Source organism: Meles meles, chromosome 3, assembly GCF_922984935.1.
Source record: "Meles meles chromosome 3, mMelMel3.1 paternal haplotype, whole genome shotgun sequence".
Classification (NCBI taxonomy): domain Eukaryota; kingdom Metazoa; phylum Chordata; class Mammalia; order Carnivora; family Mustelidae; genus Meles; species Meles meles.
The window spans coordinates 173,356,684-173,370,960 of record NC_060068.1 but is presented as its reverse complement, the minus strand read 5'-3'; the positions used below and the strand labels follow the sequence as shown (position 1 = coordinate 173,370,960).

The window sequence follows — 14,277 nt, the reverse complement described above, 5'->3', positions numbered from 1 at the left end:
ACTACGAAATAGAAAACATGAATAAACTAAAGGCTAAAATTATTCCACTTACACTCAATTTAGTTGCCTGAAGCTATAATTATTAAACACTTATTTATTTTAAATTAGACTTAAATAGGTGTCCTGTTATTGTTGGTGTCTTTGTTCTAAGCACAGTAACGTGCAGAGGGAGAAACAGAGGAAGTGAAAAGGAGGGAGGGGAGAAAAAGGAGGAGGCCAAGAAGAAGGAGGACAGAATGCAGAGGAGGCCAAAAGGAGGGAGAAGCTAGGGTAGAAGTCCACTAAGCCTTCATGTCAGACCAGACCTGGCATTCTTTTTAAGATTTTATTTATTTATTTTATATAGAGAGAGAGCATGAGCAGGAGGAAGAACAGAGGGAGAGGGGGTAGAGAGAATTCAAGCAGACTCCACAGAGCCCAACATGGGGTTCAATCCCAGGACCCTGAGATCATGACCTGAGCCAAAATCTAGAGTTGGATGCTTAATCAACTGAGCCACCCAGGTGCCCCTTCCTGATCTGGCATTCTTAAGTATAGATGCATATTTTCATCTCTGGATACACTTCAGTCCACCCCTGTTGCCCTCCCAACTGCATAGCAAGTGCTCAGACGAGGCACACACATGTGAGCCTCCCTACAACCTTCATGAAAACTGGGGGTGGGGCACATTGTACTTGGAGATTAAAGAGGTGCTAGGTAAATATGGAGGTTCTAGAACTCAATGGGCTCAGTTCTAGACGAGAGGAAAGAGACTAGACTGCAGCACAATAGTGAGGTTCTAGATTCAGTGGCCAGGACCTAGAACCCACTGGTTTCGTGGTGGGCCTCGTGGTTGGAGGCTGAGAGTGGTGTGAAGACAGCTAGTTCTGTCCTTAGCAGGGAGATTCCCTGGAGAGCACAGAAGGAGTTTTGAGATATGGCGGGGGAGAGCTCAAACTCAGGGAAGGAGGAATAGGGTCCGATCTAAGAAAAAGGCCAGAAAGGCATCTAGATCAAGACCGCATGTTCTCCAGTAGGAATATGAAGCCAAGTCATTCTGCCCCACTTGCCTGGCCAAACTGTGGAGGCAGAGGGAAACAGGGGCAAGGGTTCCTCCAGACAGAGTTGGACACTCCAGAGAAGGCTAGACCAGAATAAACACGTCAGTGTCCTGTCCTAGAGATGGAATTCTAGAGAAGAAATGGAAGGCCTTGTGCATCCAGTTAATTTAGGTCCCTGGAAGTGCCCCAGCTCTGGACTTGACTATCCTATTAGCAAGATTATCATTTGGTTTCCAGTGCTCCCCGGTGAGGCCTGAGCATGGCATGCTCTGCATGCTACAGAATTTGCAGCCACAACGCGTTCTAGGAGCCCCAGCCTGGAAGGCAATAAGCCAGGTTTCCTAAAATCTCTGGTACCACCACAGGGTAACAGCAGATTCCTGGCCTTTGGGGTCTGGGCCAAGCCTAGGGGACTCTAGGGCACAGAGTATACATTCTGAACTCAAGAAAGACATGGTGTGGTGGATTCTGGAGTGTTGGGGATTATAAGAGCAGAGCTGAAGCATGGCTGAGGTCCTGGAGTGTATGGCACAAGGGGTAAGGCTGTAGACCTTCCCCGCACACTGAGGGTTTGGGATCTAGAGTGGGGCTTAACATTATGCAACTTGGTTGGGAAATAAGATGCTCTAGTTGGGTAAGTTTTCCATAAGTCAAGGCTCAGCAGAAAAAAATTGTATGTTTTTCCATGAAAATTTTTCCAGTGGGTATTAAACTTTTCCATGTTTAGTGAACATCACGAAGCATGTAAATTTAAACTCTTAATGATTCATAAGTTCTTTTCTGCATTGCTATTCTATAACCTGTAATAACAGTATAACATAAAAGTAGACATTTGGCCTCACATTCGCCATGGTCTGCTGTAAGAGTTTGCGTGCGTGGACCTCCTGGCCTTGGCCCATGGACACATAACGGGTTTCTATTTTTAATCTCTTCCCCAAGGCAATGATGGAATCCGTGGGATCTGAGCCCATAGACAGGAGACAGATGAGTGGTGTCCGTGGATCAGATTCCTCCCACGTTTTTTCCAAGTCCAGGATAACTCCTTCTGCATAGCGCTCTCCCATAGAGTCCATGATGTACTTGCGGGCCTGCCAACAACAGTACAGGAGTAACCAAAACGGATCCTAACTCCTCCATGCGTTATGATGCAAGGTGGCTTCCAAAATTCATTTTGGTAGATTGTCTGTGATGTTCACAGTAACTCTGCCAGGGAAGTAGGACAGAGACATTTTCCTTATTGTATCTCTACTCTATAAATACCAGAGAGGCTGTGTGTTCTTTGCCAACACACAATCACACAGTTCAAGACCAGAACCCAAGTTGGCTGACCAGTTGTCTGGAACCTGTTTCTATACGCTGGCTACTTCTTGATACCTAAGAAATTTAACATATTAAGACACTGTATTATTCAGAATGCTCTAAGGGAAATACATATGCATTCTAATAATCAAATAAGCAGCACAACGCCTAGGATTTAATGGATACTTATCAACGGATAATTACTGAATAACTTCTAATTAAATAAAATATATTAGATATTTAGATATTAGATACTAGATATTTACTGAATAAGTTAGTTAATATTTTAAAGATTTAGTCCATAGTTATTCTCCTAATCATTCTTAGAATCCCTTTCCATTTTTGGCTCATCTCCTTTTAATTTTGTTTTGACTGAAATACATGCTCACAATATCACAGACTTTTTCAACTATATTATCAACCATATATAATATTTCAAGTAAAAACATCACCCCTTTTCCAACAAAGTGAAATAATTAATCAATAAAATACTATTGTGAGTATGATCTTTAGTCTATGGTCTCCCTCTGGTAAAAACTGGATTCCCTCAAAGAAAAATTTCCTATTCTGTTTTCTTCTCCTACCCCATGGGTACCCAATGAGATTCCCCAGAAGAATCTCTCTCACATAATAATCAGAGCCCAGCTATGGGTGCAACATGACTTTTAACCTTTCCAGGGGCTGGGCAAAATCAGCCTTGGTGAGATGGGCCTTGGCGGGACCCCACTTCCATTTCTGGAGACACACAAAACAGTTGTAGTCATGGTCTTCCTTCAGTCAGAGAGACTTGAGAAAGACTTGGGTCAAAGCGAGAGTGGGGCTGGTTCAACAGTTTTCTTTGACTTAAAAACACCCAAGGTTCGATTTCAGTCAGTAATACAGGCTCTTCCTCCATTTTGAATATCCAGCTATGCACTATGCGTTCTCAAAGTAATTGTCACCTTCCAGGTCTCTGAGCTTTCAAATTGGGATGATGTCCCCACTCATGTCTGCCCGCTGCACGTTAGAGTGGGAAGGTGGTAGCCACAGTAAGAGAATCATCCAGATCTTTGGGGGATGAGCGGGATTTATCTAGATAAAGAGGACAGGCAGGAGAGCTAGCGTGGTGAGCATTCCACACAGAGAGCATACACACAGAGATCTTGAAAGAGAAAAAAGCAAGTCACCAAGAAGGGCCAGAAGGACATCCAGTATAACTCATGTAAGATTCAGCTGTGGGACATCCAGGCTTCCGCATACCTCAGCGACATGAATGGAAATAGAAGGCCACATCGTCACAACTTACTCTTCACACACCTGTGCAGAACATTTTTACCTCAATATCTGATTTCAGTGAAACAGACTCAGTTGTTGAGTCTGGGTAAAAAATCAACAAACCTCTGCACCTGTTCCAACCCTCTTCATTGTTTTTGAGACACAAATGTGTATGAGACATGAGATAACCTCTGAGGGTGTCTGTTTTTACAACCAGGCAGCTGAAATTCCCCTGACATGGGCAGTCATGCTCGGCCAAAATACTGAGAACAAGCCTGATGCTGCTTATGGGGAATGGGGACCGCATATACCCACGCTGTAGACCTTCAAATATGCTACCCAAGAAGGTGTCTGGTTGAAAAGCACAAAAGGAATGTAATGTGAGCATAAGAATTTCAGAGGAGAGGGCATTTTTCCAGAGGGCCCTTGCAGATCTTAAGACTTGCGTGCTTTAATGGCCTTGGGAGGGCACTGAAAGTCTTCAAAAAGCAAGGAATAGCATAACCATATTTCCATTCCTTCTAGAGTATACAGGATCAACTAGAGTGGGCAAGAAGGAACAAGGGGAGACCCCAGTTGGGAAGCCATGGCTATAGTTGATGTATAAACAACAGAAACTAGGACGGAGATGAAAGTTACAAAGGAGCTTTGTAGACTTAAATTCAGTATTGAACCAAATGAACTGTTACATAAGGAAGGAAGGAAGAGAGTAGATGGAGAGAGAAAGAGGAGAGAGGAGAGGAGAGGGGAGGGGAGGGGAGGAGAGGGAAGGAAGGAAGAAAGGAAGGAAGGAAGAGAAAAAGAAAGAAAGATAGGTAAGGGAGGGAAAGAGGGAAGGAGGAAGAAATGAAAGAGAAAGGAAGAGAGGGAGGAAGGAAGGAAGGAAAGAAAGAAAGAAATAGAGAAAGGAAGGACTGCTTGAAACTTCTACACTGCCCTTAAGGCAACAGTTTGACAATTCTTTAGGGCGGGATAAAAGTAATGAAGTTGAGAAGAAAAACTGAAGGAAGGGTGACCTCAGTTGCCCTGCATTGCAAAACTCATTTTTCTTTTCTCAATAAATCATCGAATCTCATTGTTTTCATGATTCCTTGGTACCTACCTGGATTTGGAGTTGGTTATTCCCTGTTTTTAACACTCCGTCTGGAGAGTGGAGGGGAGCACGTCCCACACTCTATTATAAACCAGCCTATGTTACTCCATGGCTTGTTTGGGGAGGGCCTGAAGGAATCCACCTGAGCTGAATATTCAAGCTAAACTTTTCATTGTGAAGGCAGGACACAAGTCTTATCAGCAGTGACATTTCCATGACAGGAGGCCAGCAGATTAAAGGTCTTTGAGAAGATGGATCTTCTGGAGGCAGGATTCACATTTAAACCATATGTAAAATTCAAAGAGTTTTAGGCCAGTTCTTGCATCAAGGTTCCTGAGACTTTCTGGGATTATAACTGTAGATTTGGGAATACTGTTCCTCCCTCTCATCTCCCTCTCCTCCCAGAATTCCACATCCTTCCTACTTTTTTACTACTAACAAAATGGAGCAGCCATATCATTTTTGAGTTAATATAAAAATGGTATGGAGGAGTAATACCTTACCTTTACGTCATACCTATATGCTGACCTTAAAAACACGGCTTTCTCATTCATTCTTGTACCATTTAGACCAAAGATTATTAAATCACTTAGCCCAAATGCACACCTCGCTACATTTGTTTACTTTCCATTTGTCACATGGATATTGCCAGAAAATTCCATAGACGCCTCCAATTCTGACTGGGATTAAAATATTCAATATTTCTTGGAATTTAAATGGAAATTCTCCTGAAAAATATTCTCCTAGGGGGCACCTGGCTGGCTCAGTTGGTGGTACATGTGACTCTTGATCTCAGAGTTGTAGTATGTTCGAGGCGCACAATAGGTGTAGAGATTATTTAAAAATAATAAAAACACCTTTAAAAATATTCTTTTTTTTTCTAATACCAACTTTTTACCTGGGCAATGGTTCTGTCAGGACACCAGGATCTAATAAGGAGAAGACGTCTAAAACAGTCAAGAGATTTATCATAGGCATTTGGAAGGGGCTCCTCCTCAGGGTTTTCCTTATCAAACCAAATTTTCCACATTTTCTCATTTCTTGATATCTGAAAATACCAGGGGATAAGAATTGCATCACAGCACAGAAAAACCTTTCAGTAGTAGTTCACGGATATTTTTCATCAGATCTTCTGACTATTCCAGACACGTGTGAATGATAGCCCTTATTTTGTTTTGTTTTGTTTTTTTAATTTTATATTCCACTACCAAAAAGTGTGCCAGTCTAAAATCAAATGTGATTTTCTCTGAAGTCAGTCCGCATTAATGCCAGCGTGCGGTAGCTTTTGAAGTAGGGAGGTTCTTGGGTTGTTTAGTTTCTTCTCATACCTTTGTGCTAACAAATTTATGAGGAATAAAGAAATCAATGAAAACTCATTTTCATTGTTTTAAGGAAATCTGATCTGCTCCATGAAATCCTTTCATGATCAGGAACCCATTCACTCATTATTCACGTATGTTTCCTCATTTCCCAGGGCCACTCCTGGCACAAAAGAAGACATTTAATGTATGTTCATTATTGAGCGAAAAGCTTTTTGGTCAATACTCCATTAATCTAGAGTACTTTGAAATATACGACTTAATATCATATCCAATGAGTAACGACACACACATGCTTCCTTTAGGCGATTGATAAAGAGGAAGAGAACACAGTCCATTATCCTTTGAACTTAAAATCAGGGACAGCATTCCACGGGCATTCATCTCTAAAACACAGAACAAATAACGTCTGCAGATAAATATAATCCAATGTTCTCTGGTATATTCCCCTTGATTAAAGCCCCGGATTTAGTTCTTGGAGGCCTCATCAAAGGGAAAAACATGCCAGATCCACATTAGAAAGTATTGTGTAAGAATAAAAAGTAAAAACCTCCCTCTGTCGTGAAAGATGACATGATGTGGAGGGACTTCAGGCATAAGACAATCTCCAGAGGACGGCAACCTCAGGAACAGATACCAGTTGGTGAAAGGTCACGGAGTCATCTCATAGGGGAACACACTCGAGTGCATTAAAACCTCCCAAATGAAAGTTATTTAACACAAAAGAGTGGGTTAAACTGTATGGCAGAAATAATGCAGATCACCAGACATAAAGCCAACACATACAGATAGAGCTGAACTGTAAGTTTCTGGTCAGCTGAAACCGGGAAAGTCAGGAACCAACAATAGCATGTTTTCTGGTCATAAAAAGCCTATAGCTTGTGGCTGCATAAAGCCACCTTGCTCTCAGTGTGACTTCTCTCTGCTCATCTGATTCTCAAGAATCTGTTCCCTAGTTTGTCCCAGTTCAGCTCTCCAGACCCAACTTCCATGATCCAGCATGACAATTCACCAGGAACTGGCTGGTTATGACAGGATAATGACTTGTAAAAGGGGCCAAGGACCGGCAGCAGATTTATGCCCAGACACCTGGCTAAGGCCATATCATAGGAGCACAAGAGAGGAGGAAGAAGAGAAGAACAAGAGGCAAGAAAATCATCTCCAGCATTTAGAGGCAGGCTGTTCATGTTTCTTTTCGTTAATCTTCAGGAAGATGGCAAAACCTCTTAAACATGTCGAGTGATTTCATTAAATCTCAGTGTTCCCACTTATGGCTCTCTGGTCGGTGAGACTGACATAGGGCACTGGACGGCACCACTTCAACGTGGTGGAGTTTGCTTCATCAGAGTGCGTGTGGGTGGGAGGAAGGTCAGGCACCAGGGCAAGAGGGACAACATTAAACAACTTCTTTCCTCCACAAATACGTATGTAGCTAGTGATGAATCAGGAAGCTGCTCCCTGGGACACTGCTGTAAACTTATTCAAAGCACAAGTTACCTGATCAAGGATGTCTGAAAACTGCCCGAGTTTGCTGAGTTCCACAAGATTCAGCCAGGTCATGTCCAGGAGCCATTTAGCTGGTTTAGGAGGACAAGCTTTAAGGTCCAAGGAGGCACCTCCTTTAAAATTAAACACAGAAAGTTACTAGATTGTTCTTTCTTTACTCTAAAACAATCTATTTATATGCAAAAACCTTTTCGGAAACATTTTTTTAAAGACTTTATTTATTTATTTGACAAACAGAGATCACAAGTAGGCAGAGAGGCAGGCAGAGAGAGAGGAGGAAGCAGGCTCCCCACTGAGCAGAGAGCCCGATTCAGGGCTCCATCCCAGGACCCTGAGATCATGACAGAGGCAGAGGCTTTAACCCACTGAGCCACCCAGGCGCCCCAACTTTTTCTTACACTTTTAATTTTAATTATTTACCACCTTGACATTTTTTAAAGGTTTTATTATTCTGAGAGAGACAGAGTGTGCATGAGCAGGGGGAGGGGCAGAGGGAGAAGCAGACTCCACACAAAACAGAGAGCCCGACACAGGGCTGGATCCCAGGACCCTGCAATCATGACCTGACCCAAAGTCCGACATTTAGGGATGCTGGAGTGGCTCAGTCTGTTAAGCATCTGCCTTCTGCTCAGGTCATGATCCCAGCATCCTGGGATGAAGTCCCGTGTGGGCTCCTTCCTCCGTGGGGAGCCTGCTTCTCCGTCTGCCTGGAGCTCCCTCTGCTTACATGTTCTCTTTCTCTCTCTCAAATAAATAAAATCTTAAAAAAAAAAAAAAAGTCCAACACTTAACCAACTGAGCCTCCCAGGCACTGCATTACCTTGTCAATTTTTAGGCTCAGAAATATGTCATAGTAATGAACAAGCTTTAAAATCAAATAAAGGAATCGATGGTTTTAGAAGAACACATTTGGGAGGGAGACAAACCATAAATGACTCTTAATCTCACAAAACAAACTGGGGGTTGCTGGGGGGAGGTGGGATTGGGAGAGGGGGAGCGGGCTATGGACATTGGGGAGGGGAGGCGAACCATAAGAGACTATGGACTCTGAAAAACAACCTGAGGGTTTTGAAGGATCAGGGGTGGGAGGTTGGGGGAACAGGTGGTGGGTAATGGGGAGGGCACGTTTTGCATGGAGCACTGGGTGTTGTGCAAAAAGAATGAATACTGTTACGCTGAAAAAATAAATAAAATGGAAAAAAAAAAAAGTTCTGGCAGAAATGAAAAAAAAAAAAAAAAAAAAAAAAGAATTAGAAACACAGGTATGGACCAGGGGGCGGCTGGATTCTGTCCTAGCTCTGTGTGGTCAAGGTCATCTTGTGTGAAGCAGCTCATCACCTGGGTTTCTGTTTCCAAATTGGTACACAAGGATTAAAGAAGCCTGGGTGTTGTGATGGTGATAGAATAAGAGAAAATATGTATGTAAAGCACAGGAAACAGGACCAAGACTACAGCAGAGGGTCACTAAATGAAAAGCTATTGTCAACACTGGCACAAGCTCTTTCAAGGAGAGGGTTTATCTAGAAACGTCAGCAGTGCCCACGTGTTTAAAGGGGTCTCATCTATGAATCAGTGCATTATCTATATCCGTTCGAGCACACCCAAGGATCCTGCGCTCTGTCATTTACTTTTGGTCAATATAACCACAGCAAACCTTTCCACTGGGTAACGACCCTTTTTTTTTTAAGACTTTATTTATTTGACAGAGATCACAAGTAGGCAGAGAGGCAGGCAGAGAGAGAGAGGAAGGGAAGCAGGCTCCCCGCTGAGCAGAGAGCCCGATGCGGGGCTTGATCCCAGGACTCTGAGATCATGACCTGAGCTGAAGGCAGAGGCTTTAACCCACTGAGCCGCCCAGGCGCCCCCACTGGGTAATGACTCTTACTTCGCTGCTGCTGACTTACCTAAGCTCACGTAACTCATATAACTCCCACGACACCATAAAATAAATGACACCTTAAAATGTTATTGTGCCCATCTCAGAAGAACTAAATGTGTAAACAATCATATTTTAAGTCAAAGAAATATTATAGGATGAAATATATTGTTTAATAAACACCATCTATTAAAATATTTCAAGGAAAATACACTCTAAGTATAATTCTTAAAAGGATATAACCAATTCATTTGGCTAACGTTAAAATCCTTTTTTTGAACACAGCAGGTCAAGGACAAATAATAATACTCCAGATATTTATTGAACCAATATCCACTTTATCCAGGTGCCATGGACCCTACTAAATTACTATCTTTTGGCCAAATCCATCTTAGTATATTTCCAACAAGGTAAAGTATGGCCTTGAAGCAATTTTGATACGATCATTAAGTCACCAAATCAAAACAGATTGCTGCAATGGCAGAGAGCAGTTAAAGACCTGAGGACAATGGCATTGTGTTGAAATATGTCATACCAATTTCCATGGAAACTGTCCATTTTCCAACAAACTCAAAAGAATAAGACAGTCACCAGAGACTTAGGGAGAAGCCATTTATAGGAAGGAAAGGGTGGTCCTTGCAACCAAAGCATTATTCATGGTTTAGCAGAGGGTAACTGTGGCATGAATATTTTTCCTGCCTCAAAATTGTACAACGGGCCACAGAGGATGATGGTATTGGGTGGGGCAGACATATTCCTGGATGATATGGCACCAGATTAAATGTACTTCTGATGAATGAACAATTGGAATAGGTATAATTCAAAATAAATTCTCCAGGTGATTGAGAGTTATACCATTGCCTTCATTCTGTGAACCCTTACTCTGGGAAGAAGTAAGTTTGAATTTATACCATAACACTTTGTAAAAAAATGGTATGTTCTTACAACAAAATATTTCTAAAGTGATATCACACAATCATAAAGTGGTATAGGTAAGGCAGATTTAGAAAGTCACCTGGGCTGATCCTGTTCCACCTTAGAGATGAGAAAATTAAAAGACCAGTATCCAAACATTGTCACTCTCTAAATAAGATTTTCAAACAAATGATTTTAAAGTCCTTGCAGAGGAAGTTCCCTCACTGGGTCCTTCTCACCAACATCTCAGTCCCTCATTGAGCAATCTTATGACAGAGCTGCCTTGCAAAGTTTCCTCCGACTCTGTTTCATAAAGCAGGGTCACAAAACTGTTGAATGCCAAAACCCCGCAAAAACCAGTCCAGCATATGTGAGCCTCAGATTAATAAAAAAATAAAATATAATACTACAGATAATATAACAATGCCTATCATTTGCTGAACATATCCTACGTGCCAGCATTTACACAAATCGTGTGACTTCTCAATAATCTCCTGGTGTAGACTTGACCACCCTTGTTTTACAGCAGAGGAGGCTGGAGCCTGAAAAGTTTGAAAAACGTGCTTGAGACACTCACCAAGAAATAAAGCAAAGCCACTATTTTCACTTGGAGTCATCCTAACCCTAAATCCCACGTTGCTATGACCACGTCAAATGGCAACACATTTCCCAATATTTTAACCAGACTTGGATGCATTTTATGAGGAAATGCACTTCATGCCTGGACTGAGATGTCAGGGACAACTTGCCACAGGAAATCTCCATCAGCCGGAGGAGCAGTCAATGACACCACGAGTCAGCTATTTGAAGGGCTCAGTGAAGAAGTCAACCCCTACACCTACACATCTCCCTGAGGGATGTCTCCCCAATTCATTCATCATCCACATGCTCTGATTTAGAAAACCTGGAAAATAAAGAGACCTAAGGAGTGAGAGTTCAAGAGTTAGAGACAAAGAATAGAGAGAGAAAAAGATGTAACTCATACATTCCTAAGTTCAAGTCTAACCAAATGTTGTCTTGGTTGTTTCTATAAGATATGTATGCAAATGCATATTTATGCAAACACGAATACGCATTTGTTCACGTTGGACAGAGACCTTTGCCGCCCAGGGCACGACAGGTGCAGAGCCACCCCCCTTCCCTCCTGCCCCTTCAGGGTTGTCTTCAAGTTCCTCTGCAAGTCTACCTCCAAGGGAACGTGCAAATCTCTCCCCACCCACTGTAGAGAAAACTATGTCTCCTCTGTAAAGATAAACCTTTGCTTAGAAAGATACAGTAAATAAAGCCATTTAGACTCAGCAACATTTCCACTAGTGCTTTGTCCAGACATTCAAGAATGTGACAGCAAATGTGTTTTCCAGCCTTCCCAGGGCTGTAGTGTGCAGTGGCACAAGGGATCTGCCTGTGAGCAATGCTTCAAGGGATACAGAAAAAACACCCACAGGATGAGCTCCACGACTGCCCCGCCCACGGCTCCCACCTCTGTCACACCAGGCTTGCCCTCACTGGCACCCTGATGCCCGTTCCTCTCCCTTTGACACTCTCCCTCTGCCTGCCCCCAGGGCCAGCGCCCCCTCCCCCTCCAGGCCTTTGTTCACCTGCCCAACTCTGCATACACTGTTCACTCCCCATCTCCCTTACCGAGCTCTGTTTCTTTTCCCCATCGTGCCTACTAGCTTCCCACATACTACATAATTTACTGTTTCATGATGTGCCTAGTATCTAGTCTGTGACTCAGCACACAGGAGGCTCTCAATAAATATTTATGCAATAAATGAACAAATAAAATATTGCACATATATGCAATCTTCAGTGAAATGCAAGACAACTGTTAGAGCCAAAAAAAAAAAAAATTGCTGCTCTGCACTTTCAAGTAATTCCTACATCTGGACCTTTCCATTGTGATACTGACCTTTAACAAGGGTGCGAAACTCTTCATGCTTGACTCGGTTCCTCTGGATGTCGATCTTCAGGGTGAGCAGCAAGGTGAACAGGAACTTGTGTTCTTCATACAAGCCCCGGGCCGCATACTTATGAACCTCATAGGTCATATGCTCAATGATATTAGCAATCCTCTTGCTCGTAATTGGGCTTTTGACAGACCTGGTGGGGAGAACCAGACTCAAATCAGGCTTATCCCACTCCCCTTTTCCATTGCCCATAAAAGTGTCTTTAGTGGGGAACAGGTAGCTTTGGAAGGCCAGTTCTTTTTGACGCATAAGAATAAGCATCCTAAATCGAAAATAACAAGCGTTCTCTCAACATAAAGTAACACAACAGAATCCTCAATGTTGTCTAAATCAATTTTACCCGCAGGGTATTATCATTCACAACAAGGTCTTGGGAATTCTCTTGTTTAACAGAAATAGATGAAACTCAAGGAATCAATCTACGGATGAAGAGTAGGTAGAGCTGTCTCGGAGCATCAGAGGATTTATGAGAATGATGTGCCAACATGCTGGTAATTACACTCGGCTTAGATTTAAAAAAAAAAAAAGAAGACTCAGTAGCAAAGGGAAAAGAAGTTATAAGGTCATCATTGGAGCCCGCAGATAGAAAATTCAGCCTGGTTTCCCGAGTACAGACATACCTGGCTAAGGAAAGGTCAAACAAGCCAAGAAACTGGCCGAGCGAGGTCTGATACATTTCATTGACCAAGCGCATCTCAGTGATGAGGAAATACAGAATGCTGCCTCGCGTCGCCACTGAAAAACAAAGAAGAGGCTTGCATGTGCTGGGGTTGGACAGTGAATGACCCGTGCACAGACCAGCTTAAACTCTAAATGAAAACAGGTCTTATTTTTGTTTTATCCATGACTATCTACCAGCAGTGGGAGTCTGGCGCAAGTCTCATGATGTATAAATTAATTCTTATTCATAAGTTTTGTGGAAGCAGTCTGTTGTTGGTGTTTATCAAGTGGAATTTTCCATGTTAGAACTTCCAGATCCCTTATAAATGTATTTTACTCTCTTTTTTCATTGGCAGAAAAGGCAATCGATGGCAAAGCAAAAACAGTAACACCCGGCAAATTGTGTAGGCATCTTACGGACCTCTTCTTATGCTCCAGAGGAAGCCCCAACCATGTGTGGCCTCAGGTTGGCAAAACAAGGCATGGAAATGATGATGCTTCTGACTCTCCACCCGCACATGATACCACTTTGATTATTTCTCCAAGAAGAATGATATATTTCTAAAGGAAACAATGCTTTCAGCAGGTCCCTCTTGTAACCCATAAACAACACTGATTTGCAAATTTCTGGGTAAGACTCAAGCACTCCGGTAAGACCAAGGAGCTACTTTCTTAATACAAAGACTGCAAACAGAATACTGGCTGATTGCTACCAAATGATGAAAAACTAGTGAACAGCCCATAAATGCTGCACTAACACCTCAGATTTCAAAACGGTTGTCAGACATTCTTTAAAAATCCTCCCTCTTTACTTTCTAAGTGTAAAGAATTTGCCAACTCACAGGAACGATAAGCACCTAGAAAATGTACACCATTGCAAATTTTTTTCACCTCAGTTTTACCGAATCCGTCCCAAAGTGATGCCACAAAACGCGAATGGCCACCCCGCCTCGTGCCGCCATTTTCATTAATGTCCTTCGTTCCTTTAATTTCTCAGATGTTCAGATTTTTTTCTCTCTTCATTTTTCCTGTGACATTTGTCTTTCATTACCAAACTTACCAGGTCTGTATTCCTCCCGGGCTGAGTTAATTTGAATTTCTGTCTCGGCCGAAATTTCCAGCTTCTGTGTCACCTCTTCGGCGGTCTTTTTTGTGTTACTCAGCACAACAATGAGACTCTCGTCTTCCACCAGGGACCCCTGGGTACTCGTCAGTCGGTAAAGCAAATTATCTTCTAGCTCTTTCATCCTTCTTTTGTTTGCGGTTACCTCCTCCATGAGATGAGTTCTCTCTTTCTCCAATTCCTGTGAATTTGCATAAAGATATTTTCCTCCTTAATTAACAA

General features: G+C 42.5%; 1 protein-coding gene across 1 annotated transcript in view; it reads right to left on the bottom strand.

Annotated features, from left to right (window-relative positions):
* DNAH5 (dynein axonemal heavy chain 5) overlaps positions 1-14,277 on the bottom strand; it is a 273,433-nt gene that overhangs the window by 21,752 nt on the left and 237,404 nt on the right. The window contains exons 66-71 of the mRNA XM_046001046.1: positions 13,993-14,236; positions 12,893-13,007; positions 12,215-12,405; positions 7,503-7,624; positions 5,585-5,734; positions 1,883-2,128 (exon numbers count right to left, since the gene is read on the bottom strand). Of these exons, the coding sequence (XP_045857002.1) occupies positions 1,883-2,128; positions 5,585-5,734; positions 7,503-7,624; positions 12,215-12,405; positions 12,893-13,007; positions 13,993-14,236 (1,068 nt within the window). The remainder of the gene's footprint in view (positions 1-1,882; positions 2,129-5,584; positions 5,735-7,502; positions 7,625-12,214; positions 12,406-12,892; positions 13,008-13,992; positions 14,237-14,277) is intronic.